At 37.1% G+C, this 26444-nt stretch overlaps 1 protein-coding gene across 8 annotated transcripts in view; it reads left to right on the top strand.

Annotated features, from left to right (window-relative positions):
- Positions 1-26444, top strand: part of FBXO38 (F-box protein 38) — a 65444-nt gene that overhangs the window by 3100 nt on the left and 35900 nt on the right. For 5 of the 8 annotated variants that reach the window (XM_010850489.1, XM_010850492.1, XM_010850491.1 and 2 more), the window contains exons 2-9: positions 5961-6151; positions 10206-10339; positions 12876-13039; positions 13242-13407; positions 15978-16115; positions 17273-17410; positions 20301-20394; positions 21331-21461. In XM_010850489.1, the coding sequence (XP_010848791.1) occupies positions 6024-6151; positions 10206-10339; positions 12876-13039; positions 13242-13407; positions 15978-16115; positions 17273-17410; positions 20301-20394; positions 21331-21461 (1093 nt within the window). In that variant the 5' untranslated portion in view covers positions 5961-6023. Of the gene's footprint in view, positions 1-1226; positions 1660-5960; positions 6152-10205; positions 10340-12875; positions 13040-13241; positions 13408-15977; positions 16116-17272; positions 17411-20300; positions 20395-21330; positions 21462-26444 lie in introns of those variants that run through there. The other 3 variants (XM_010850490.1, XM_010850494.1, XM_010850495.1) reach the window with 3 other exon arrangements.

Raw genomic sequence — 26444 nt, forward strand, 5'->3', positions numbered from 1 at the left:
AAGGAGTGGATTTATCTACATAAATTTTACTTTTTATACTTTTTATACCTACTTTTTATAGGTATCAGTGATAGAATTGTGTACAATAAGTGTTAAAACTTCTCTAATGGGAATAGAGAATAAAAAGGGAAATGATGTTTGCAAGCAAGGAAATGTTGGTGCTCCTCAGCAAGTGGTAGAAATAGCCTTGAGGGTTAAGGTTTAAAAGAGAGGGATAAACTTGGGAGCAAACCGAGTGAATTAAATTAGTAGAGGATAGGTAGTCTAGTTTGGGATAGAGGGATACTTGAACTGGCAGGTTGCAAGGAACGAAGCAGCCTAAGAAACTGTGTTAATGAAAAGGACCTTCCTTCCCTTGTCGAGTTTCTCAAATTTAAAGAATACTCAGAAACAACTCAGACTTATCGTTAGTTAGAATGTACTTGGATCACTAGAACAAAAACGACGCTTCCTTCGGCTAAAGTCTGCTACACAGCTTTTACAGGATGACTGTAGAGACCCAGGGCTTCTGTAGGCTATTGTGTAGGAATCAAATTAGATGGACCACGGGCTCTAATTTGTGAAGGAGGGTGTGGTCAGCAGTTTTATCACAGCATCAAGAAGTGCGTCTCCAAGCACTGGGGCATAGTTCTGGAATGCGGCAGGCAGCTGAGGTGCAGAGGACTGCCTTGATGACAGGTTATACAGTGTAGGCTGAAAAATCTGAATCCCAGCATAAACTCTGACGCTTAATATATATGCCCTTGGAAAGTGACTTATACCCGCTGGTTCTGTTTGTCCATCTAAAAATTGAGGAACCAAGTTTGGATAGCATCCTGTTAAAGAGCTTGCGTGTCGCTGTGAAGCCCCTGAAAGTATTTGAGTCTCAAAGTGTTTTGTTTTTTTCTTTGGGGGATGTACAACTGTTGTCATAGTCCCGAATGGGTTTATGATCCACAAAAAATTAAGAACTGTGTGACTAATCTCTGAGGGACCCTTCACCTTTTAACTTTCCTTGAAAATGAGTTTTGTCATTCGGAATGACATTTCTTAGAGGTTTAGAGTCTTAGCCTCCAGAACTTGTGTGCGTGTGCTCAGTTGTGACTGACTCTTCCACCTAGGGGCTGCATGCGACCCCATGGACTGCAGCCTGCCAGACTCCTCTGTCCATGGGATTTTCCAGGCAAGAATACAAGAGCGGGTTGCCATTTCCTACTCCGGGGATCTTCCCGGCCCACAGATCAAACCCGAATCTCTTGTGTCTCCTGCATTAGCAGGTAGATTCTTTACCACTGTGCCACCTGGGAATCCTCCCCAAATAACACCTGTTGCTGCAAATAATAGTCTCTATATATTTGTACTCGTTATTTATACTCACCTTTTCTTACCCTCCATAACTCCTCTGCTAAACTTTTCCTATGTGTCATCTTTATCTACTGCTGATAACTGGAATTTCCCTCTTTTCCCCTTTCAGCCTATTGCTGTTTTGGACCGCTCCTACGTTGCTGAGTTTCTCAAGTGACAAGTGGTGATATTTTGGAGAGAAGGGTAGGAGGAAACCAAGACATAGAAGGCTAGTCATCGTAGTTTTCTGCTGTCACCTGCTTTTATCCTTCATTCCACTGAAAGACAAGCAGCAGAGAGAGAGAGTGCACATATAAGAGACTTCATCATCACTAGGTCTCTATGTCTTTCATAGTGTTTTCTTCTCAAACAGGGATACCAGACCCATGTACTCAGTGCTTAGGATTAAATGCTCTCAGCATAGTCTAGTCATGTATTTCACTCAAGTGATGATGAAGCCAGCTTCAGTTGAAACAGTTGTGTGGGGTGTTTTGGTTGTTGTTGTTTGTTTTCAGTAAAGTTTGAGTGGTGGTGAGGGAAAAGAATTGAGTCTTTGAAGAAGTCTTTAATGTCCTTAACACTGCCAGGAGCACTACTGGGACTGGAGAGGACTTGGCAATTTCCCCTAGGTATGGGTCCTGAGCTTTAAGCCCCTAGGTGGAGGATGGTAGTCTTATCCTTTACCCCAGTGTTCATCTCCACCAGTCCCTTCCCCACTGAAGGTTTGTAGCAGGGGCATCACTACTCCACTTGCTGACAAATAAGTAGCTCTGTGACCAAGTTTTCAATTCTAGACTTGATATGGGAACTATATATACAATTTCACCTAAAGTTTTGTTACAGTCCTACTAACTTAGGATCTTTGGTAGTTAGTGTTAATGCATATTAGGTTAAATGGATCTTTGTGGGCTTGCTGGAGACCTAACCTGACCTTTCTATAATGTATAATGTCATATCTGAGTAAATATTTTTCTGAGTTCTAAACGAGGGAAATTATATAAACTCTGTGATATTTAAGGAGCAGTCTATTTGTTTAAAATTTCAAGTGTATGTTGTGCACTGGAGCTACCAAATCTGATTCACACAAAACCTCAGTATTGCAAAATAAGGAGCGATAAAAAGTGGAATCATAAGATGAGGGTAGCAGATCTACACCACTTAGTAAAAGGAGGATGAAGAGCCAAGAAAGATTTTTACTTAAAGGATGAAGTCAAGAACATGGTATCCATGCATGATTAGAGTTAGCAAAGGTGAGGGTGTAAAGGGTGATCAGATCAGATCAGTCGCTCAGTCGTGTCAGACTCTTTGCAACCCCATGAATCACAGCACGCCAGGCCTCCCTGTCCATCACCAACTCCCGGAGTTCACTCAGACTCAACGTCCATCGAGTCAGTGATGCCATCCAGCCATCTCATCCTCTGTCGTCCGCTTCTCCTCCTGCCCCCAATCCCTCCCAGAATCAGAGTCTTTTCCAATGAGTCAAGTCTTCACATGAGGTGGCCAAAGTACTGGAGTTTCAGCTTTAGCATCATTCCTTCCAAAGAAATCCCAGGGCTGATCTTCAGAATGGACTGGTTGAATCTCCTTGCAGTCCAAGGGACTCTCAAGAGTCTTCTCCAATACCACAGTTCAAAAGCATCAATTCTTCAGCGCTCAGCCTTCTTCACAGTCCAACTCTCACATCCATACATGCAGGTGCTAAATAACATAACTGGAGAATTAATCCATGGTTGGATGGGTCTGTACTGATTAATAGTCTTGTCACCGTGTTTGAATGCCTCAGGGGTAGCTATTTTGTGTTCTTACTGGAGTGTGATTATATTTTTGCCAGGGTTACAGGCTTGTTGCTGAGATGGTTGAGTGCTGTGGTGGCAAATAGAATGCTCATAGGAGCATGAAATGGTTCTTAGCAGCTTTGCTGCTGAACACATATGGAAGAATGGAAAGATGATGGATAGTTACACATTAGATGTATGATTTACTACAAACGAGGACTTGTCATCACCCAGTGGCAGGAGATTGAGATTCTTTTCCTTTTCCTGGCAGAGACATAATCAGTAAAATACTATCCAAGTTGCTATGGGAGAAGCATATGTTAGTGAAGTATTACAGGGACCTCAGAAGAGAAGTTTTAGTAGGAGACGTTTTCTCAGAGAACCTAACGTTTAAACTAGATTTTGAATAATGCCTTTAGAATAATGCCTTTCTAGCAAAAAGAAAAAGAAAGGGGAAGGAAGGACTTTATAGCTGGAGTTAGTGCTTATTAGGAATAAAAGATGAATGTTAAATAAATGCATGAACTGAGATTGGTGTGGCTGGAATGAGCAAGTGGTAAAAATTGAAAGATGAGATTGGAAAGGTGCTTGATCAGATTGGAAAGACTTTATACTCTGGAAACTAGGATTTCTTGTAGGCTGATTTGGTTTCTGTTTGATCATGTGTATATATTTCTTTAAAAACAAATTCAGTGAACTGTAGCTCATGTACCTACTCTGTAGAATTCCTTCAAGCCATAGTACTAAGTTCATTTTAATATTAATCCATCCACAATTCTAAAAATTTATTTCTTTGGTTTTCCAGGCCATAGCTGATTAGAAGCAGCAAATTAAGAGGTTTGTGTGTGTGCTTGGGTGGAGTGCAGAGAGAAGCAAGCATGCTGACACCTGCCATAATTCACAGTGCATAGCCATTCAGTGAGAGAAGAAGAGACCAGAGCATACACACACATGCACACACAAAAATATAAGAATTCACTTAGCCTTGTAGCTTTCTCCCATTGCTGAAGCAAAGGAACCCCAGGAACTCCATATGGTTCACTAATCCCTGAGAATATATTGCAGAATATCATGTATATTCATATTGATCACTTCAGGTCATCAAGAAAAGGGGATGCTTTTATTGACTCATCTCTGTAAGAAAATGGAAGCACGTGGTCCACTTCAGAAACTTTTGGTATACCAATATAATTAAGAAAAAACACTGGTGCATAAAAGGGAGCAATCACTGTAAATGAGAGACTGACAGATTTGCAGCAGCATTTCTTTGCATCACTGTAACATGATTAAGTTTAAGCTCTGAACTCTAGAGTTCTCTCACTTTGAGTGCAGCTAATTTTTCAGAATTTTACCAGAGATAATTCATAATACTATGTAAATGACACTATTATTCTTGTCCGGGGGGTTCCATGGACAGAGAAGTCTGGTGGGCTGCAGTCCAGCGGGGTCACAAGAGACCACATGGACGTGACTGAGCACAGCACAGTCAATATTCAGTAATAGAAGAAGAACAGTTCAGTAAATTTTGCTATATATTCACTTTCTATTCAAATTCAGTTACTAAAAAATAGGATTTTAATAGCACAGGAAATTTTTCTCATGTTGAGTGATTATTTTACATGAACAGGTAAGTGAAGTGAAGTTGCTCAGTCGTGTCTGACTCTTTGCGACTCCATGGACGGTAGTCTGCACCAGGCTCCTCCGTCCATGGGATTTTCTAGGCAAGAGTACTGGAGTGGGTTGCCATTTCCTTCTCCAGGGAATCTTCCGACCCAGGGATCGAACCCAGGCCTCCCGCATTGTAGACAGACGCTTTACCGTCTGAGTCACCAGGGAACAAGTAAAACTATATATATATATGAGCTCAACCAGGTTAAAACATGCACAGAAAAAACGATTAGAAGGAAATACACCAGTTGCCTTGAGTGGTGTAACTTTTCTACATCTTTATACTTTTCTGTACTTTACAGACTTTCTATAATGAGCACACAGTAACTTTATAATCAGAAAATAATAAAGATTTTATATAAAAAAAAGGACACTTTTCACATAGTTCTCTCTTAACCTAACCTACAAAATAAAACAAACCTGTAGGCGGAAGTTCACTCATCTGACTTTTCTCTTTTCCCCCACTGTGTTCTTCCTCCTTTGTCCCTTGCATCACCTCCTCCTTCCCTCAAACAAACCATACATGCATTTAATACAAAAGTGAATTAACTTCTGCTCCTTAATATTTATGGGAGAGAGAGAGGAGAAGGGTAGTTTTATTCTTCTTCTGAAGTTGCATATAAAATTAAGCAGTTTTTTTGGGGTTTTGTTTTTTGTGGAAAAGGTTATTATTTTTTAATTAAGTTCTTAAAGGGATATGTGACCCACTGGTGGAATTGGATCCCCTCACTGTTACTGGTGGGAGAATTTAAACAGTGGTTCCAAGTTCATAGAAATAATCTGGGCTGACCCAGGACTAGAATCTAAGAGTCTTCTACTTTCTGCTGTTAAGGGCAATCCTAGAATCATAAGCACCTGTATCTAGTTTAATGATCTTACCTTACACATGTGGAGAAATTGAGTGAATTAGCTAGGAAGCAACAGTACAAATAGAATTCAAGACTCCCTACTCTCTGGATTTTTGCTCATTCTAAATAATTAGTTTTTAACCTTTACTTCTCTTCAGAAAAAAAGATACTCTGTGCCTTTTGTGTAATATTTTTGTTAATTTGAATGTAGCCTGTATCATTGTAATAGCACCACTGTCGTGTGTCTGTATTCTAGAATAGACATTGTTTTATCTGTGTTTTATAAGGATAATTTCTGTCTGGGTTTGGCATGTTTTAGTCTCCTCTAATCACTGGTTGCTTTCAGGTGCTTTGAAATCAAGTAACCAAGAGGGGAGATTTGCTCTTTGATCCTGGAGATAACACAGCAATGGGTCCACGAAAGAAAAGTGTTAAAACGTGTCTCGTGAATAATGAAATTCCTGAGGAAGCAGTATCCGATGAAACAAAGGACTATATGAATCAACTTTCACATGAAGTGCTTTGCCATATTTTTAGGTAAGGTTTTGTTTGGTTGATTTTCACCTACCTGGAATTTATAGGTAGAAGCAAATCCTAGAGCTGTCTGTCCAGTATGGTAGTCACTACCTACATGTGGTGTTTAAATTACAGATCTGGTGTGGCTAGTGGCTACTGTATAGGATGGCACAGACAGTGAAGAACGTTCCTTTGTTGCAGAAAGTTCTGTTGGGCAGAAATTATGTAGATGGTTAACATTCCAGGCTTCTTAGAATTCCTATTGACTGATAGACTTGTTGACTTTTATTATTACAGTACCATTTGTGTACAGCATAAGACAGTGTTTCTGACTTTTTGATTACAGTCCACAGTAAGAAACAACATTTTGCTCAGTGTGCACATATATGTAAGTAAATGGAAAAAAAAGTTTTGTGAAATAATAACCACTATATGCAGTGTACACATTAAGATTGTTTTGACAAATTTTTTTCCAAACCTTTTTTAAAAATTATATTTTTATCTAAACTGTACTTAACAACTGTTACAAAAACCAGAAACAAATCCAAAAAGACAACCAAAAAACTCTGTCATCATAATTTCTCCTGCTCTGTTCTTCTTAACATATTTTGTCTCTGGAATGAGAGACCAAAGTTTGACTCTTGAGTCTCATTTGCTAGCTGTGGACCAATGATAGATATAAAGATGTTATTATGAGGATTCAGTGAGATAATTATTTTTTTTAATTTGTTTATTTTTTAATTGAAGGATAATTGCTTTACAGAATTTTGTTTTCTGTCAAACATCAACATGAATCAGCCGTGGGTATATGTATGTCCCCTCTCTCTTGAACCTCCGTCCCATCTGAGATAATTTTTTAAAGCACTTTATACACTGCATGACACAAATACTTGGCAAATGTTAGTGATTATGACTGTGTTGTTCCTTTTTTTCATATTACTACATGGCCTTTATCATTTCAGTCACTGCTTTCTATTCCACTATGATACAATTACCTTTATTCTTATATTTCATCTGGATTACTTCTAATTTTTCTCTTAAATAATGCAATTAACTTCTCTAAACATTTGAATTTTCGATTATTTTAGATTATTTACTTAGGGGAAATTTCCACATATGAAATTCCTAGAAAGGTTTTCAATTTATAAAAAATTATTAAATATTTGCAGATTATATAAAATAGTGATAGAGTTACTTTGGGGAACCATTAGGCACTTTATTTTTTTTTTCAGTATAAATTTGCCTCAGTCTTTGTCTTCTGCAGTTTGTTATTCAGTCAGTGTAGTTTTTGTTCAGTTCTGTCTGGTAATAGAAGGCCCAATTAATAAACCTTTAAAAAAAAAAAAAAACATAGCAAGATGATACTAAAGTTAATCTGGCAGGAAAAATCCTGTAGCCAAAATTTTCCAGAAATAGCCTGACCCTGACAGATGTTCAAATGTATTCTAAATTATAAAATAATTAAAGATTTGGTATGGGAGAAGATAGCCAGCCAGTTGGGTAAAACAGACTCCATATATGGGCTCCATATGTGGATTCAAATATATGTGGGGATCCAGTTTATGACAGACTAGGTATTCACGTCAGTGAAGAAAAGCTGAGTGGATTATTCAGTGATGATGTCACAGCCTAAAAACTATTTGAAGAAAATAATAAAACATGTTCTTATCTCTCTGACAACTGTATTCTTTTTTAAAAAATTAATTTATTTATTTTAATTGGAAGCTAATTACTTTACAATATTGTGGTTTTTGCTATACATTGACATGAATCAGCCATGGGTGTACGTGCTGACAACTGTATTCTAAATGTTTCACTGAATTAAACAATGAAACTATTAAAATTCTAGAGGAGAGCATAGGTAAATAGGGATTTGTGTTTGTTGTTTGTTGACTAATGGTAGGACATATTATGAACAAATTTGATCATATTTTAAATTGATAGTGGATTCGATTTTAGAGTTCAAACACAAAATGGCAGTAGAAGGAGTGGAATCAAGGATGTACCCTAGTTATTTGATCATATTATAAATTGATAGTGGATTTGATTTTGCAGTTCAAACAGGATATGGCAGTAGAAGGAGTGGAATCAAGTAGAAGGATGTACCCTAGTTTTTATGAAAAAAACATGCAGCAGATTGGCAGAATGTAGTGATAACTGTGAACTAAGCTGAGTGCTTGAATTTGGTCTGAGATGTTTATTCTAAAAATAAACATTTATTTTTTTAGGCTTCTAAAGTTTTTATTTGAAGATTCTTTTTGTAGCCCTGTACTAACTGTTTAGTATATTTTCATGAAATAAGAAAAAACTATGGTTTCCTTAAAAGAAACCCAATCTTTGCTGTACCTGCCATGTTAAACACATCTTTTCTAAAACATGTTTGATCTGTCTTTTGAACTCCAGCTTTTTAACCATGTATCTGTGGAGTAAAAATACATTGTTTATCTAATCTTCATAAAATTGCTAATGTTTCTATTTCAAGGGAGTGTAATATTAAATAATATTAACTAAGGCAAATACTTTGGGTAAAAATTAGTGATATGGGGGAAGATTTTAGTGGCAAAAGTTGATTTAGAAAACAAATTCAATTTTTCATTGTTTATAAAATGCATGGTAATGTAGTTTCTGAAAATTATTTGCATATCTGAGAAATAGAAACTGTAGATTAAGTTGGCAATAATTTTTTTTTGGTAGAAAATTTGACTTTATTTTATTCGCTTTATTTAAATAGTTATAAAGGAGAAAGCAAAGGGGCCAGGTATAGGTGGGGGGAAATAGAGCAGAGAAATATTCAGCAGGCATACTTGGATTTTCCTTTAGAATTAGCTTAATTTTTAGGAAATAGATGTACCTGTTGACATCCATGCTCTTCCACTCTCTTATCTAACTGTTGACATTTTTTTCTGGTTAGCTTTTTGATGAATTTCACTACTTGTAAAGTGGAATAATGGTAGCACCTAGTATATCAATGAGAGTTTTAGCAGAAAGCAAGGTATACTTGGCTGGAATTTGAAGATAATGAAGGAATCATTCAGAGAAGTGTAGGTAGGGTTAAGGGAACACGTAAGAGATGTTAAAGGATTCATTCAGCTAGGGGATTAACAATAGCATAAAGCTTTTGCCCTGCCTTCCACTGGCCAGTCAGTTCATAAAGGGATGGGTGGGGGGCTGGGGAACACGGCAGAACAGAGAAGGGAAGAAAAAGGATTGCGGGAGGGCTGTGTTGCAAACAGGAAAAGAACATAGCTTGCAAAGTTGTGAAATGAAACAGTGGCTATAGTACAGTGTCTGTGATGCAACACCAGGTCAATAAAGAGGAGCTTTGCCTTTTTTCTTTTCCCTTAAATTAACCTGGGTCTGTTGAGAAAGAGAGATGAGATTTTTCTGATCTTTCAAAATATATAATATATTCATATTACTGGAAACAGAACAAAAGTAGAGGTTAGTTGAAAAGTTTCATGAAGGAACCAGATAACAGGGGAGGTTGGAAAAAGAAAATTGTAATTCAGATGAGTTTATGCTTATGCAGTACTTAAAGAATATGTGATTAAAAGGTAAAAGATCTAGGGAAAAAGGTACACTGTAAACTTAGTATACAGATCTGTTGATGAAGAAGATAGTAGAGATTCTTTGAGGTGGTGAACGGGAGCAGAAAGGAATATTTTTAGCCACGTTAGGAAATGGATTCTATAAAACTATAAAATAATATAGGTTAGGTTTAAATTAATCATTTCTGTCTAATCTTTTTAATATTCCCATATCACCATACCTTGAAATGTACTGACTTTTTTTTTTCCTTTTAGATTTTCTTTGTTCTTATAAGGAGAAAGGCAGGATTTATACAATGCTATATGGAGGGAGCTCAACAGTTTTTTTGTATGCTTAAGTATTTGCTAATTTTTTTCTTTTTTTTTTTTTTCAGTAAAATCCTATGTATTTAATCTTAAAACCTGGTAAATATTCCTAGGGTTGTATTTTACTTGAGGCAGGAGAATGGAGGAAGGAAGAAAATAGCCTGTCAGTTAGATGAAGTAATTACCCACTTGATAAATCCAGGTTTCTTTCTCTTACAAAGGTACCTCCCCCTGCAGGATATCATGTGTATGGAGTGTCTTTCCCGGAAGCTAAAGGAAGCAGTCACCCTGTATCTGAGAGTTGTGAGGGTTGTAGATCTCTGTGCAGGGCGATGGTGGGAATACATGCCAAGTGGTAAGTAAATTTAGCCTGTAATGTACAGTGAGTGGAGCCCCACTGGAAACTAATAATAGTGTTCATATCAAAAGTTACTTGTTGCTTTGGGATAGTCTAACACTTTTAGAAGGTCTATATTAGGTCTTGGAATTTTCTCAAATTATGCCTTGGCCTTGCACGTGAAGAACTCAAAAAAGTTAGTAGCCTAACCATAAAAAATGGACCTCAGGTAAAGAGACCACTGGAAAAAGTCAATGACTTTAGTTAAGCGGAGCACACCTAAAAGGGAAGAATTAATATTAAGAGCTAATCAGGCTTCTTTTCAGTTAACAGCGGTCCTTTAAGTACTCCACTTTAATGCTTAGCAATTTTGAATGTCTTTTTAAACTACCTTTGATCAACAATATTCATATCTTGATATTTTGAAAATGTGCTAAAGCCATGGTGCTGGGCAAATTGGAGTGGTGGGGAGCTTAATAGAAGTGAAGGGCTGAGGAGATTATTGTCTTGCTCTGTTCTGTTATGAGGAACAGAACAGACTGCCTCTGAAATACTGAGATGTTGTTCAGTTTGGGTTGCTACAAGGCCTTTTAAGAGTTCATCAGTCAACTGATAATTTTGTCACTTGATCAGAGTTATCACTATATCTTTTTCTGAAGAACACTGCAAAGACTTGAGGCTAGAACCTAGCTTGGTGTGATGTTTATCTTCAGATACTTTAAAGAAGCTCTTGTAAGGGAAGAGGATTTATCATATTGCAGAGATAGAGAAAAGAAAAAATTAGGGGCAATGTGAAAAGGGCTGTTATTTGTTTTATTATTTTGCTTTAACAGAGGTTAGGCCAGTAGGATGGAGAAGGAAATGGCAACCCACTCCAGTGTTCTTGCCTGGAGAATCCCAGGGACGGGGGAGCCTGGTGGGCTGCCGTCTATGGGGTCGCACAGAGTCGGACACGACTGAAGTGACTTAGCAGCAGCAGCAGCAGGCCAGTAGGAATTGTGGAGATGGGGTTAATGCACTAAAGAGACAGGATAGCAGAGCTCCCATGTGGTATAGTCTTCCAATGAAAATCTCTGCCCCTTATCAAACTAGAGAAGAATGTGTTTTTACATTGCTGGCTTCTTTTAGACTGTGATAAATACCTGTGAGCCCAAGGCTTCCCATCAGTGTAACAAATGTAAAAAAGTGAAATCAAAAGTCTCTAGCCTAAAATAAGATCTCACTAACCCTGCTTTGCTAGTGCCACTTGGGTCTAGTCTCTGGAGTTTATACCCTGATTCTCTATATAATAATACTAAATAAGGTTTTTATAAAGCATTTTATGGTTTACCTATGTGATATTCTTGGACTCTCCCACCAAATGTGTAAATGTGGAACTTTACCCATTCTTGGGTGGGAGGCAATGTGTAATATACAACAAAAGAGGATGGCCATTGGCAAAGGTAATTTCATTTTTTATATTTTTTAATGGGGTGATAAACTTTTTTATTGGGTTGTGAGAGTAGATATGTGAAATGATTAACACATTGAATGGCTTAATCAGTAGAGTTACTATACAGAACAATAATGAGGACTATTGTTATAATTAGAGAGACCAGGTAATCTCTGAGGTCTCTTCTTAATCTTCATTATTTGTAAATTTGGAGTTTACACAACATCTTGACTAGCCCTGTACAACTAGAACAACTTTTGAAAACTGTTTTTAAGACTTAATGGTTTGGAACTTTTATTCTTGAAAATTATTATTTTTATTTATTATTAGTGAATAAACAGTTGCCTTACTGATGGCCTCCATTAAAAACAAAAATTAAGATACTTATCTCTTTACTTACCAGGCACTAGCAGCTCGTACTATGGAAGTATTTCTCTCTTCCCAATCTGGTGGATTCCCACAATGGCGCACAACTGGCCTTTGAGATAAATAGTTTTCTGTCAGCTCAGCATCCTCATAGTTTGAATCGCTTATGTTCTCTTAGCTAATTTGCATCTGTCTTGTTCAAAAGAATGAATTGTCTAAAATATCCTGGGAATGATGTTAAACACAGGATAGAGCAATTGTCGTGACATGGGTACCTAAGAGAACCCAGTTTGAGAGGGGATTTCGGTTAGAACTGTGAGCTTCCTGAAAATGGGGATCCTGTCTGTCTTATTTTTTGGTTGTGTGCTCTGTAGAGCATAAAGGTTTTATGGACCAGAAAGTGCCTTTGGGGAAGGAGAGTGGTGGTCAGGTAGGTTGTCCTTCGTCACCACCAGGTCCAAGTCATCTGTGTTGAAAGTATGGTGTTCCTAGTTGAAGATGTCTGTTCTTTAAAAGCAGCAGCAGCAACAACAACAAGAAAATAAAAAGCCTCAACTGTGAAGTATCAACTCAAAATAGGTGGTGTTTCTAATATATTTTCTGTTCCTAAGGGAAATATTTTCTGTTTAACTGTTTGTTCAGCTGTAATGTTAGCCTTATGAAAATTTAAAAAGGAAATCTTTTTGTTGTTGTTAACATTTGATAAAAATTACAAGTGGCGATAAACTTGGCTCTAAATAGTTGTGAACTTCTTAGGCTTCACAGATTCCAGTTTTCTGACACTACTAAAGAAGATGCCAGATGTCGAACAGCTATATGGCCTTCACCCTCGATACCTTGAGAGGCGAAGGGTACGGGGCCATGAGGCTTTTAGCATTCCAGGAGTTCTGGAAGCTTTGCAGGCATGCCCAAACTTAGTGGTGAGTGCACTTGGTTGAACATTTGACATCAACTGATGAATGAAGCACTAAATTAAAAGAATGGTAGAACATGTTCATGCAAATTTCATTCATAACGAACTTTTAAGTTCCACTCCATACTTAGGATCTTATGATATAGAAATAGAAGCTTTGGATGCTAAATAAAAGCCTTTCTTATGCTTGCTTTGGCATTATTTTGTAGGGTGTGGAAACTTCTCACTTGGAATTAGTAGAATCCATTTGGACATACATGCCACATGTTCATATTTTGGGGAAATTTCGTAACCGTAATGGAGCATTTCCAATTCCTCCTGAAAATAAACTGAAAATTCCTATAGGAGCCAAAATTCAAACTTTACATTTAGTTGGTGAGTACATGTTTCTTGGGTTGCTTGTGACTCCTTTAAATGCCATACAGCTGAATATTAGTGGAAAGGGAATAATGGGGATTTTAGAAATAGCTTGGTGATTGCTGATGGCAACCGAGAGGGGTAGGATGGGGTGGGTGGTGGGAGGGAGGTTCAAGAGGGAGGGCACATATGTATACCTATGGCTGATTCATGTTGATGTGTGGCAGAAACAATATTGTAAAGCAGTTATCCTCCAATTAAATTTTTCTTTAATTTTTAATTAAATATTTTTATTTTAAAGTACATACATGAAAAAGAAAAAGAAATGCTTGTGAGACTTGCATAAAAATTTAGATTTCCCACTAAAGAGCCTTTGGGGCCAGGGGCCTGGTGGGTAGGTGAGAAAACTACTATTTCAGAATCAGTCTATTTTCATTTTAATAGACAGTTTGAGTAGTTTGGAAAGTTGTTGGGCTTTTTGTGTTTTTGATTTTTTGAATGAGCTGGAAGCTTGCCCCTGTTTTCTGATACCCACCCTTTGCTCCTAGTTCTACCCTTTAGAGGAGAGTTTAGAGAATAGTTCTCTAGTACAACTTACTGTGATGATGGAAATGTCCTGTGTTTGTAGTATCACATATGGTACCCACTGTGGCCAGTGAAACAGAAGAACTGAATTTTTAAATTTTATTGTAGTGTATCAGATAGCCACATGTAGCTAGTGGCTACTTTATTATCCTCTTCAGTTCTAGAACATGACAGAATAAAAAATCTTAGGTAAAACTCTTAAATTTACTTGTATCTTCTCTAAGCAGAAAACTCCCCCATTTCTTTAACCCAGAGCTTCTGGAAAACTGCCACTTCTCTTTTTCTTTGAGAAATAAGGAGGGAGTGGTCTTTTTCCAAAGATACCTTATTTGCAGTCATCATGGTGTACATTCTTCATCTGAATATTCTCTGAAATTGTATCCCAATAATTTCAAACCTAAGTAAATGATAAGGACAGATATTTTACAAATTTAATTTGTTGTCTTTGGCTTAGATTGCTGAAAGGAATTTCAGGGTGGTTGGGGAGGACTCCTGTTACTATAGTCTGACCTTTAATACTGATTAAGTATTTTATTTAACTTGTACATATTGAGTATCTGCTGTGTTCCAAGCATTCTTCCAGATATTGGGGATGGTCCTGAAGAACTGAATATTTCTGAAACTGGGAAGGGAGAGCAGCAAGAATGATAAAGAGTAGGTCTTAAAAACTATTTAGATGCAGTTATGGGAGACAGGCAAAGCTCTCTAGCAGTCCTTCCTTTACAAGATGAATGAGTGGTTCTGATGAAAGACTTGGATATCTAGTTTGAATTTGGATTTTTAGATAATAAAGGAATTCTATAATATCTGAAGTTTATAATATAAGCTCTCTAAAGTCAGAGACTGTGGTTTTATATCTATATTTTCCATGTTTCCAGTTCATTGCAAATATAAATACTTGGTAAATTTTGTTGAAATGCATTAATTCATTTGATTAATTCAACAGTTTAACACTGTGATGGTGATACAAACGTGTATAGTAAATTAATGAACATGCTGGGGAAGACAGGTAATTGTGTCCTTTGTTTATAGAATGGATTTGGGATAAAATGTGAATTGGGCGTAGAATATAACTGTCTTGTCTGGGTCTGTCTCACCCTTGCTGCCCTTGGGTTTCCTAATCAGAACTACCACCATAATGGTAGATGCTAAATATACCTTTGTGAGTTTTGCGTCTTGAGTCTCAGTCTGTACCTTACTTCTGCTTTTCTTCCTTTGGACTAATCACCAGTGAGTCCAGTGTTTACGCATAGTGCAAAGCTAAAGCTATCTATGCTTTTTTGGGTGGACCAGGTTAAGGAGTAATGCTTACAGTAGAATGTGTAGAATTTAGCTTTCAAAGAACCACCGATTTAAGTACTCCCAATTTTGCTTTCTCTAGTTGCTGTTGCTAGCAGGGCTTCTACTGACTCAAGGTTAAAAATTATATTAAACTGATTTTGCCAGCTGTTGCTTTCTAAATGTCATCACTCTGGATCCTTGAATTTCTTTCTGAGAATTTGTCACTTCTTTGCTGTTCCCTAATCTACAGTGTTTAGACTTTGGGGCAAGTTCCTCAAACTGCGTCCTTCCATAAGAATTTTCAAGTTACCCATATTCTCTCTTCTTCCATATCTCTTGACTTATCCTCCTACAGTACATCCCCTTTTCTTTCAGAAATGGTCCTCTGCAAGTATGATTCTTGGTAACTCTTGAAGAGTTACAGAGTTAAGAGAAAAGCTTGTGTGTATAAAATGTTGAAATACTTTATAAATCCCATCTTTCCATTTTCCTTTTCTAAAGAAATTACAAAGTAGTCTGTTTATTGTTTGTTTAAATTGTTCTTTACAAGCCTGTTTTATATAAGCTTATCTTCATAGGAGCTAACTAGGTAATTTGTTCTGATGAAAATATCCAGGAAGGATATATTGTCAACTTGAAAAATAGACTGTTGGACCTGTACACAGCAAACAGTGTCTTAGTGGTTTTCTTGTTTTTTTTCTTTTTGTGTGTATATGCTTTAGGGGTGAATGTTCCTGAAATTCCTTGTATCCCAATGCTAAGGCACCTTTACATGAAGTGGGTAAGACTCACTAAACCACAACCGTTCAAAGATTTTCTTTGCATCAGTTTACGAACTTTTGTCATGAGGAACTGTGCAGGTAAGGGTCTATAGTTGTAGTGGAAATATACATGTACCATTCTAAAAATATCCTAAAGCAAACTGCATAGATATGATACATTGTAAGTGAAATTATATTATGCTGTTACTATTTATGTTTGTAACTTACCTTATATAAATGTACTTTTTTTTGTTTTAAAGACAGTAGACATATGATTTATCTTTGACCCTTCACAAAGTGTCAAAAATGTCTCTACATATTTCTTATGGACACTTTTTATATAGGTTTGTTTTAATAAATTGTTGTATATTTTCTTTGTCTCTGGTCTCTTGATCTTTTTGCATGTAAATGTTGTCTGAGTTAATATACCTTAAAGTATAAAACATTGCTTTTATGATACTACATTTTTGTTTCAAAACCTTAAGTATTTCTTCTGTCCTAGTGTGTCAAGTGGGAACTGTTCTGCTTCAGAGTTCATAACAATCAGAGCTGTTCTTGATACCTTATTTCAGAGTCCTTTCCAAAGTACCCCTTTTATTGTCAGGCTTGCCTACTCACTGTTCCCAAACAGCCATACCAGCTCTCACCTGAGTGTCTTCTTATTCTTGTTTTCTTGTCCTGAGGTTTAACACTTCCTTCCTCCTCTTTACTTGTACGCATCTTTTATGCAAGTTTTGCCTCATCAACTTACTTCCTTCTCTTTTTTATGTAGTACACCAGATTTGATTTTTGTTCTTGATATGTTCTGCCTTTTTATCTTTTTATCATTATTCATGTTTTATGTCCATGTCAGTTACAAACTCTTTGATGGATAGGCTCCTATCTGGTGATCTTCCATAACACCTAATATAATACTGGTCACATAGAGAGATGTTTAAGTCATTGAGCTATTTATTTTAATGAAAGATCAAATTTTCAACTTGCCTTTTCCCCCCTCAGTTATTTTCAGCTCAAAACTATTGAGATTCCAGGGAATTTAAAAAAATACTATATCTCCAATGTTACTGAAAAATCCATATGCTGAATCAGTATGTGGTTGACTTACTAATGGTTTTGTTTCCAATGATAAATTGTAGAGAGCCAGCCACTCAGCTATCATTTTCAGACATAGAATTTATAAGTTATTCATTTCTGTTGCTGATTTGAAAAATCATCTTGGCAATTTACATTGTTCCATTGAAATTGTTTTTCTTCAGGACCCACAAACTCCTTGAAATATGTCCCTTTAGTAACAGGCCTAGCCTCTGCCCGCAACTTGGAACATTTAGAAATGGTTCGAGTTCCTTTCCTTGGAGGTCTTATTCAGCATGTAGTTGAAGACAGTTGGAGATCAGGTATTCATTTTCCTTTAGTTACTAAATATTTTAAAAATCTGTTAAAAAAATTATTAAGCTTTTATTTAGCTTTTCTACAGAGTCTTTATAAAAGAAATGCTTGTTAGTAATTTTGCTTTCTATCTGGTATATTTGATGAAGAATAAGTAACTATGAGTGTGGCTAGTATTCATTTCCTTTTTATGCAGTGTTAAACCTTCTCAAAATGATAAGTCATATTTTCTGGCTTGTTAATACTTATCAGTTAGTTAATAATTCATGGTATATTTGAAATCTTTCTGAGAAATGTTAACAGAAATATCCTGGTGTCTATTGCTGAGAAGAGATATTTTTTGACTTAGACAAATTAGGTCTACAAAAGAACTCAGGCATTAGAAATGTTAACCTAATGTTTGTCTGATACTTTATAGTATATAAAATGTTTTAAAGTTTGTCAGTTGGATACTAGATCACCCATACCCATCAGATGATGGCTTTTAAAAGAAAAAAAGATTTTACTGCCTAGCACCCATAATTATATTTTAAATGATCATGTGTAAGTAGAATGTGCTCCATGTAAACTATCTCCTCATTGTAAGAAAAAGACCAAGAAGTATAGTTATATAGATAATTAATAGTTGGGAACAGAAAATGTAACCTTGAATGTCCAAAATGTAAATGGAAAATCATAGAGTATCATTGGTAACAAATAGATGTTATCATTAATACTGTTAAAATGAGTAAGCAGTGCATTTTTAACATTTTGTCAGTTAATCAAGTCTGGTGCAAGTGTAGTTCATTACATTTTGTGAAGGGAATGGAGACTCCCTCAAAATGAACAGCGCAATTTTTACTCCATGTCTATAGCTAACAAGATTAAAGTCAGAAAGGAAAAGAAGACCACAGTGGAATCGTTCATTAGAAGACCTAGAGAGAGGTGCCAAAAGCCAAGAATTTGCATAAACGGCCTAAAAGAGCAACAGAGACTCTTCTTCCCTAATAAGTGTTTAAGAACAACTCTAATTTTACTTAAGGAGCCAGAATATCTCACACAATAGTTAATTTCAGAAAAATCATAGATCCAAATATAAAAAATAAAGTTTTTAAAGGAAAAGTTTGGAGAATGTTTTCTTTAACATTGTTGGGCAGAGATTCGTACATCAAAAAGCATTTACCATAAAGAAAAAAATTGGTAAACTGTGCTAAATTAAAGAGTTTTTTTTGTTGTTCATCAAAAGGCATAAGTGAGAGCTTGAGTAAAAAAGTCAGGCTACAGACTGGGAGAAGCTATTTGCAGTACAGCTATCAGATAAATATTTAGAATACAAAGTAATGCTCAAAATTCTCTAAGCCAGACTTCAACAATACGTGATCTGTGAATGTTGTTCAATCTTCCAGATGTTCAATCTGGTTTTAGAAAAGGCAAAGGAACCAGAGATCAAATTGCCAACATCCCCTTGATCATTGAAAAAGCAAGGGAGTTCCAGAAAAACATCTATTTCTGCTTTACTGACTATGCCAAAACCTTTGACTGTATGGATCACAATAAACTGGAAAATTCTGACAGAGATGGGAATACCAGACTACCTGACCTGCCTCTTGAGAAATCTGTATACAGGTCAGGAAGCAACAGTTAGAACTAGACATGGAACAATAGACTGGTTCCAAATAGGAAAAGGAGTACGTCAAGGCTGTATATTGTCAGCCTGCTTTATTTAACTTATACGCAGAATACATCATGAGAAATACTGGGCTGGCTAAAGCACAAGTTGGAATCAAGATTGCCGGGAGAAATATCAATAACCTCAGATATGCAGATGACACCCCCCCTTATGGCAGAAAGTGAAGAAAAACTAAAGAGCCTCTTGATGAAAGTGAAAGAGGAGTGTAAAGAAGTTGCTTTAAAGCTCAACATTCAGAAAACTAAGATTATGGCATCCAGTCCATCACTTCATGGGAAAGAGATGGGGAAACAGTGGCTGACTTTATTTTTCAGGCTCCAAAATCACTGCAGATGGTAACTACAGCCATGAAATTGAAAGACACTTGCTCCTTGTAAGAAAAGTTATGACCAACCTAGACAACGTATTAAAAAGCAGAGACATTACTGTGCCAACAAAGGTCCGTCTAGTCAAAGCTATGGTTTTTTCCAGTAGTCATGTATGGATGTGAGAGTTAGACTGTAAAGAAAGTTGAGCACTGAAGAATTGATGCTTTTGAACTGTGGTGTTGGAGAAGACTCTTGAGAGTCCCTTGGACTGCAAGGAGATCCAACCAGTCCATTCTGAAGGAGATCAGCCCTGGGATTTCTTTGAAAGGAATGATGCTAAAGCTGAAACTCCAGTAATTGGCCACCTCATGCGAAGAGTTGACTCATTTGAAAAGACCCTGATGCTGGGAAAGATTGAAGGCGGGAGAAGGGGATGACAGAGGATGAGATGGTTGGATGGCATCACCAACTCAATGGACATGAGTTTGAGTAAACTCTGGGAATTGGTGATGGACAGGGAGGCCTGGTGTGCTACCGTCCAGGGGATCGCAAAGAGTTGCACACAACTGAACAACTGAACTGAACTGAAAGAATTTAAAATACATATATTCTAATTTATGTATTTAGAATACAAAAAGAACTAATACTAGTGAGAAAAAGTCAGAAACAAGAGGAAAAATAGGAAAAAATTTTGAGTAGAAAAGATCTTAATGAAAGAGGATATCTGAACGGCCAGCAAACATGAAAATATGGTAAATTTCACTGATCATAGAGAAATGAAAATTAAAACCACAGTGTTATATACAAGCACTAAAATGATTATACCTAAACAGTTATCACTGAAAGTGTATATAAATGCTTTACTGAAAGTGCTATGGTCAAATGGGATAATTGTTTTTGTTCCTCTTTTCCTTTAACTAGGTGGTTTCCGAAATTTGCACACTATTGTTTTGGGAGCTTGTAAAAATGCACTTGAAGTAGATCTTGGTTACCTCATCATCACTGCTGCCCGTAGGTATGTTTTCTCTTCACATTGGGTCAGAATTATGTTTTTATCTGTGCTATAAAAATTGGCAGAATATGTATATGACGTTTGATCATGCCTTTTTCAGATTTAAAATACAGAGAAGTTGTTTAAATAGCAGTAGGTTATCATTTAGGGGAAGTCTATACAACTGATGACCAACTGAGCTGCAGTCCAGACCCAGCAAGTGTTAAAATGCGCATGATCTCATCAGAAAAAAGCTGTCAGTTATCTGGAAGTGCCTGAGATTCCAACAGAAGTCAGTACTGATACTTGCTCAGGAGCCATTGTTTCGCCCTCTGGACAGTTTTCTGAATTGTTTTAGTTGGTGATACTTGCTATTTAGAAATCACTGTTTTAAGTCAGCTTTTTCAGCATCCTGACCTTTAACACTTAAATTTTTAACCTATCTTCACATCACTTTATGCCACATTTACTATTTCCTACATATCAAAAGTCTACCTCTGCTTTTACTTTTATAATATTTAAATTGAATTTTAAAAAAGGAAACTTCCTTTCCATCATAGAATATGAAGAGTATAAATAAAACTGTATTTAAGTGAATAGATATTGTTACCTACTATATAGGACTATACTCTGTTAAAAACAGGACTTAATATTCGCCTCTAAATGGTATTGAAGAAATACCAGATTCTTGCCTTGACTTAATCAGGTTCAGGAAAGTACCAAAAAGGATATAAGATTATTATAATTTGTTCTTACTGTGACTTTAGTGTACACATGAGATGTGCCCACACTTTTATAAAATGCTCTTTTAAAGGAAGCATCTCTGATATTTTTTTGTGGAGGAGGCAGTGTTTTTGCATTTGACACTTCAGTACGATAAACTTCTTTCAGAGCGTTACATTAGGAAGAACCTTTTTTGATGGCTTTCATTTTATTCCTTTATGTGTCTCTCATTCGTAGGTTACATGAAGTTCGGATCCAGCCTTCCCTAACCAAAGATGGCGTCTTTTCCGCCCTAAAGATGGCAGAGTTGGAATTCCCCCAGTTTGAAACCCTTCATCTGGGATATGTAGATGAGTTTTTGCTGCAGAGTAAGAATTAGCTCATTTACTGCCCTAAAATTATTGTTGGAAAGTTACGTGACAAAGTAAACCCTAAATTTGGATGTGCCATTATTTTCCTAGACATAAAAATACTTCAAATCTCAGGTGCTCTCACTTCTTGAAAAATTTGAACTTGAAAAACCAGTGATTTTTTTGTTTTCTACATTGCCTCTGATTTTAGCATATTACAGAAAATGAAGTGATTGTCTACCCCAAAAAAGATCCTTACCTACATTTGATCTTGTCTCCACTTTGCTCCCCAAGTTTCTCTCCCATTCTGCCTCATTGTTTTCACAGGATGTCATCCTTGCTTCTGTTTGCTGAATTTGACCTACCACACTTCTTGAAGCTTTTGCTGGTCCTCTCAGATGAGGTCCCAGCCCCTACCCCTGCTCTTCATTTCTGTAATAAGCCTGCTGGGGGTTCTGGATTTTCTGATAGTGTTAGCATATTTTGGTCAGTATTCATTTAATAATAACTGCTGTTGGAAGGCTTGTTCACACCATTTTCTGGAATGTATTTAAAATTGGGAATTCAATCCTTTGGGTTTGAATGCATGTCAGTTCACTATTCAAACTTTTTCCCACATGACAGTAGTCAGACATGCAAGAACATTTACACCATCAGCATGTTTTTATTTTTGCAAGAATTAGTTTCTTACTCATGTAATTTATAATAAGTCTTTCTTAAACTCTGGGTGTCATACCAGGTGGTGGTTTTTTTTTTTTCTTTGGATCTAATTTGCATTGTAAAAGAATGTAAGAAAGCTTTGTTGTTTATGTTGTTCAGTCGCTCAGTCATGGCCAACTCTTTGCAACCCCATGGCGTGCAGCATGCCAGGCTCCTCTGTCCTCCACTGTCTCCTGGAGTTTGGCCAAATTCATGTCCTGGAGTTTTGCTGAAATTCATTGATGCTGTCTAACCATCTGATCCTCTGCTGCCCCCTTCTTTTGCCTCAGTTTTTCCCAGCATCAGGGTCTTTTCCAGTGAGTCGACACTTTGCATCAGGTGGCCAAAATTATTAGAGCTTTAGCATCAGTCCTTTCAGTTACTATTCAGAGTTGATTTTCTTTGGGATTGACTGGTTTGACCTCTTTGTAGTCCAAGGGACTCTTCAAGAGTCTACTCCTGCACCACAGTTCAAAAGCATCAGTTCTTCAGTGCTTAGCCTTCTTCATGGTCCACCTCTCATGTCTGTACATGACCACTGGGAAAACCATAGTTTTGACTATATGGACCTTTGTTGGCAAAGTGATGTCTCTGCTTTTGAATACACTCTCTAGGTTTGTCATTGCTTTTCTTCCACGGAGCAAAGATATTTTAATTTTGGGGCTGCAGTCAACATCCACAGTGATTTTGGAGCCCAAGAAAATAAAATCTGTCACTGCTTCCACTTTTTCCCTTTCTATTTGCCATGAAATGATGAGACTAGATGCCATGATCTTAGTTTTTTTAACGTTTGAGTTTGAAGTCAGCTTTTTCACTCTCTTTAACCCTCATTAAGAGGCTCTTTAGTTCTTCTTCACCTTTTTACCATTAGAGTGGTATCATCTGCATATCTGAGGTTATTTCTCCCAGCAACCTTGATTTCTTAAGACAGTCCAGATCAAACAATATGACTGTTGTTTTTCCTTTTTCAGTGAAATTGCTAACATTCTCTGTTTCTACAGTATCTATATAGTAACTTAAAATTATTAGCTTTATCTTAATTTTATTAAGCTAATAATTTTAAGTTTACTGTATAGTAACTGAAAATATGTTATATATATTACTATATAATAACTTAAAATTTTAAGTTAATAGTAATAGTTAAAATTATTATTGGTAATTTGGTGCTTTTTCTGCAGTCTTGTTTTTTGTTCTTCCTAAGAGCTAAAAACTTAATGGATTTGTATATTCATGATGACTATATTTTAGGTCCACTGAGAATTGTCTTTATAACCAACTATTTCTCAATAGTGTTTGTTTCCCCTCAACACACATTTTCATTTGAAAACACTTTACCTTTTGACTACCATTATCTTATGTTTGCAACATAGCTTATTTCATAGTCTTCTTTATACTTAATAATCTATTAGTTATCTTTTTATAAGTCATTCTTCATATTTGCTACAGTTCACCCATTTCTCTTATATATGTACTTTCCTCCGTTACTCCAAAGATAAGTCTGGGATTCTCTGTATGGGAATAGGTGCCAATTGCCTCTAACAAACATGGAGAGATTACAGGTCAGTGCTTATACTCTGTCACTAATCTCTTGCCTCTTAGCCATTTAGATTTTGAAATATCTTTCCAGGAGGTTGGGGTGGCTCCTGGTAAAACTCACATCAGTTCTTTGTTCCAGAGATTCTGGCAAAATATAGAAATATCACCTTTGTCCCCATACACTTATGGTAAAAGTGGCAGTGCCAGGTTGGGGAAATGGATGTGCTGAAAAGTAGATGCTGTGTACTAGGAATGTAAGAAAAGTGATCCAAGGATGAACACTCAGAGAGGGGTTCTTTGTTTACGTGGATTCATGATTTCAGAGCTTTGTGGGAAAGTGCTAGGGGTGTAAAACTCATTCAGATTCAGGAGAAGTATAGAGTAGTCTTTAGTGTTGGGACTTTGGAAAGAAGGAGTGAGATGGAATTTTATTAATCATGGGACCTGGGGCAAATCATTTCTTGGCTTCAAATCACCCAATAAAAAAGTAGAAAACGGTCTTATATCCATTTGACAAGTGAGAAAATATGGACTTTTATAATCTCTTACACTTAGAAAGCATTCAGTAGGGCTTCCCTGGTGGCTCAGTGGTAAAGAGCCAACGCAGGGGATGTCAATCCCTGGTCCGGGAAGATCCCACATGCCTCTAAGCAACTAAGTCTGTGTGCCACAACTACTGAGCCAGCATTCTGGAGCCCTCGAGCCACAAGTGCCAGAGTCCAAGTGCCCTGGAGCCTGTGCTCTACGGGAAGCTACCACGATGAGAAGCCCGTGCACCACAACAGAGAGGAGCCCCCACTCAGAGTAGCTCAAAACACTATAACAGAGTAGCTCACCACAGTTAGAGAAAGCCTGTGTGCAGCAAGAAGACCCAGTGCAGCCATAAGTAAAATAAATCTCAAACGAAAAAAAAAAAATTCAGTAAATGGTAGCTTTTATTCTAGCTGACCTCTGGGCTGAAGGAAAAAGAAACAATCTAAGTCCTAGGTGATGTAATCAGGGTTCTGAAGAAGTGTGACAATCAGGAGACCCTAAAAATAGGAACAGATATCAAAGGAATGAATGTAAGACATGGATTTATCATGCTAGGCTGCAGCAGTAATGCTGGAAACACCCACTCAGGTTCAAGATGATCATAAGCGAGAAGGCAAATTATACTTCACAGAGCAAAAACAAAGTTTTTACCAGGAGATTAAAGAGTATTTCTCAGCAAAATTATGAAGAATTAGTTAAGGTAAAATGTCCAAGAATGCCAGTAAATACAAAAAACAGGGACCCTAGGAGCGAGACCATGAATTGTATGGAAAGAAATTTAAAGAGGTGCGAGTAAATCCCAGTAATGGGCAGGACAGCTTCACCAGAGCAACAGTGTTTTCTTTGTAGTTTGTGTCAGTTTTGATCGCTGGGATTGTGAGAGACATTTATTGGGTTCCTATATCCCAGTATTATGCTGGACATTGAAAATGTAACTGTAAACTAGGCAGAGTCTAGTTTTTCTTCAAATTGCTCATAGTAAAGTGGACCATCCTATAGAGTAAAGGTCAGGCAGGTGGCAGGAATAATAATAGGAAGCAGGAGACACAGTGTGATATCCAGTGGCATAATCTAGACTGGCTGATCACTAAACCCAGCCCCTACTTTCTGACAAGACAGTAGACCCTAAAGCCCAGACAGAGAGAACGGGAGTGTCTGAGTTAAAAGTCCACTCTCTAAGGTATAAATATTTACTAACCAATACCATAGTTCTAAAAATGGATCCAGATTCTCAAAGTTCACTCTTCTCTACACATGGCCACACCTGACTTGAAAAACATTATCCTTATACAGCAAAAGAGTTACATTTTAAATAAATAATTAATTAATTTGGCTGTATCGGGTCTAAATTGTTGTTCATCGTGTCATGCGAGATCTTTTAGTGCATCACACAGACTTTGCAGTTGTGGTGTGTGGGTTTAGTTGCTCCATGGCATGTAGGATCTTATTTCCCCAAGCAGGGATCAAACCCACATCCCTTGCATTGCAGGGTAGATTCTTTACCACTGGGCCACCAGGCAAGTCCCAGAGAGTTATATTTTTAAGATTTTATTTTTCTTTTTAAAAGCTAATAAAACTTTACCATAAATGTAAACCAGTACAATGTATCCGTCAGTTTTGCTTTAAGACTTCACATTCTTTTTTCCTTTTCTAGACAACTGAAAATAATCTGCTAGCTGTCTCTTAACTTTTAACATAAATTTTTATTTTGCAAAATAAAGGCTACCATTTGTACAGAATACCTAACCCAAGATTGTATCTGAACCTGACAATGGACAGATGAAGCAGGACGGTCATAAGAGAGTAATCATCAGATCAGATCAGATCAGATCAGTTGCTCAGTCATGTCCGACTCTTTGCGACCCCATGAATTGCAGCACGCCAGGCCTCCCTGTCTATCACCAACTCCTGGAGTTCACTCAGACTCACGTCCATCGAGTCAGTGATGCCATCCAGCCATCTCATCCTCTGTTGTCCCCTTCTCCTCTTGCCCCCAATCCCTCCCAGCATCAGAGTCTTTTCCAGTCAATCAACTCTTCGCATGAGGTGGCCAAAGTACTGGAGTTTCAGCTTTAGCATCATTCCTTCCAAAGAAATCCCAGGGCTGATCTCCTTCAGAATGGACTGGTTGGATCTCCTTGCAGTCCAAGGGACTCTCAAGAGTCTTCTCCAACACCACAGTTCAAAAGCATCAATTCTTTGGCGCTTAGCCTTCTTCACAGTCCAACTCCT

Source organism: Bison bison, unplaced genomic scaffold, assembly GCF_000754665.1.
Source record: "Bison bison bison isolate TAMUID 2011002044 unplaced genomic scaffold, Bison_UMD1.0 scf7180017864291, whole genome shotgun sequence".
Taxonomy (NCBI): Eukaryota; Metazoa; Chordata; class Mammalia; order Artiodactyla; family Bovidae; genus Bison; species Bison bison.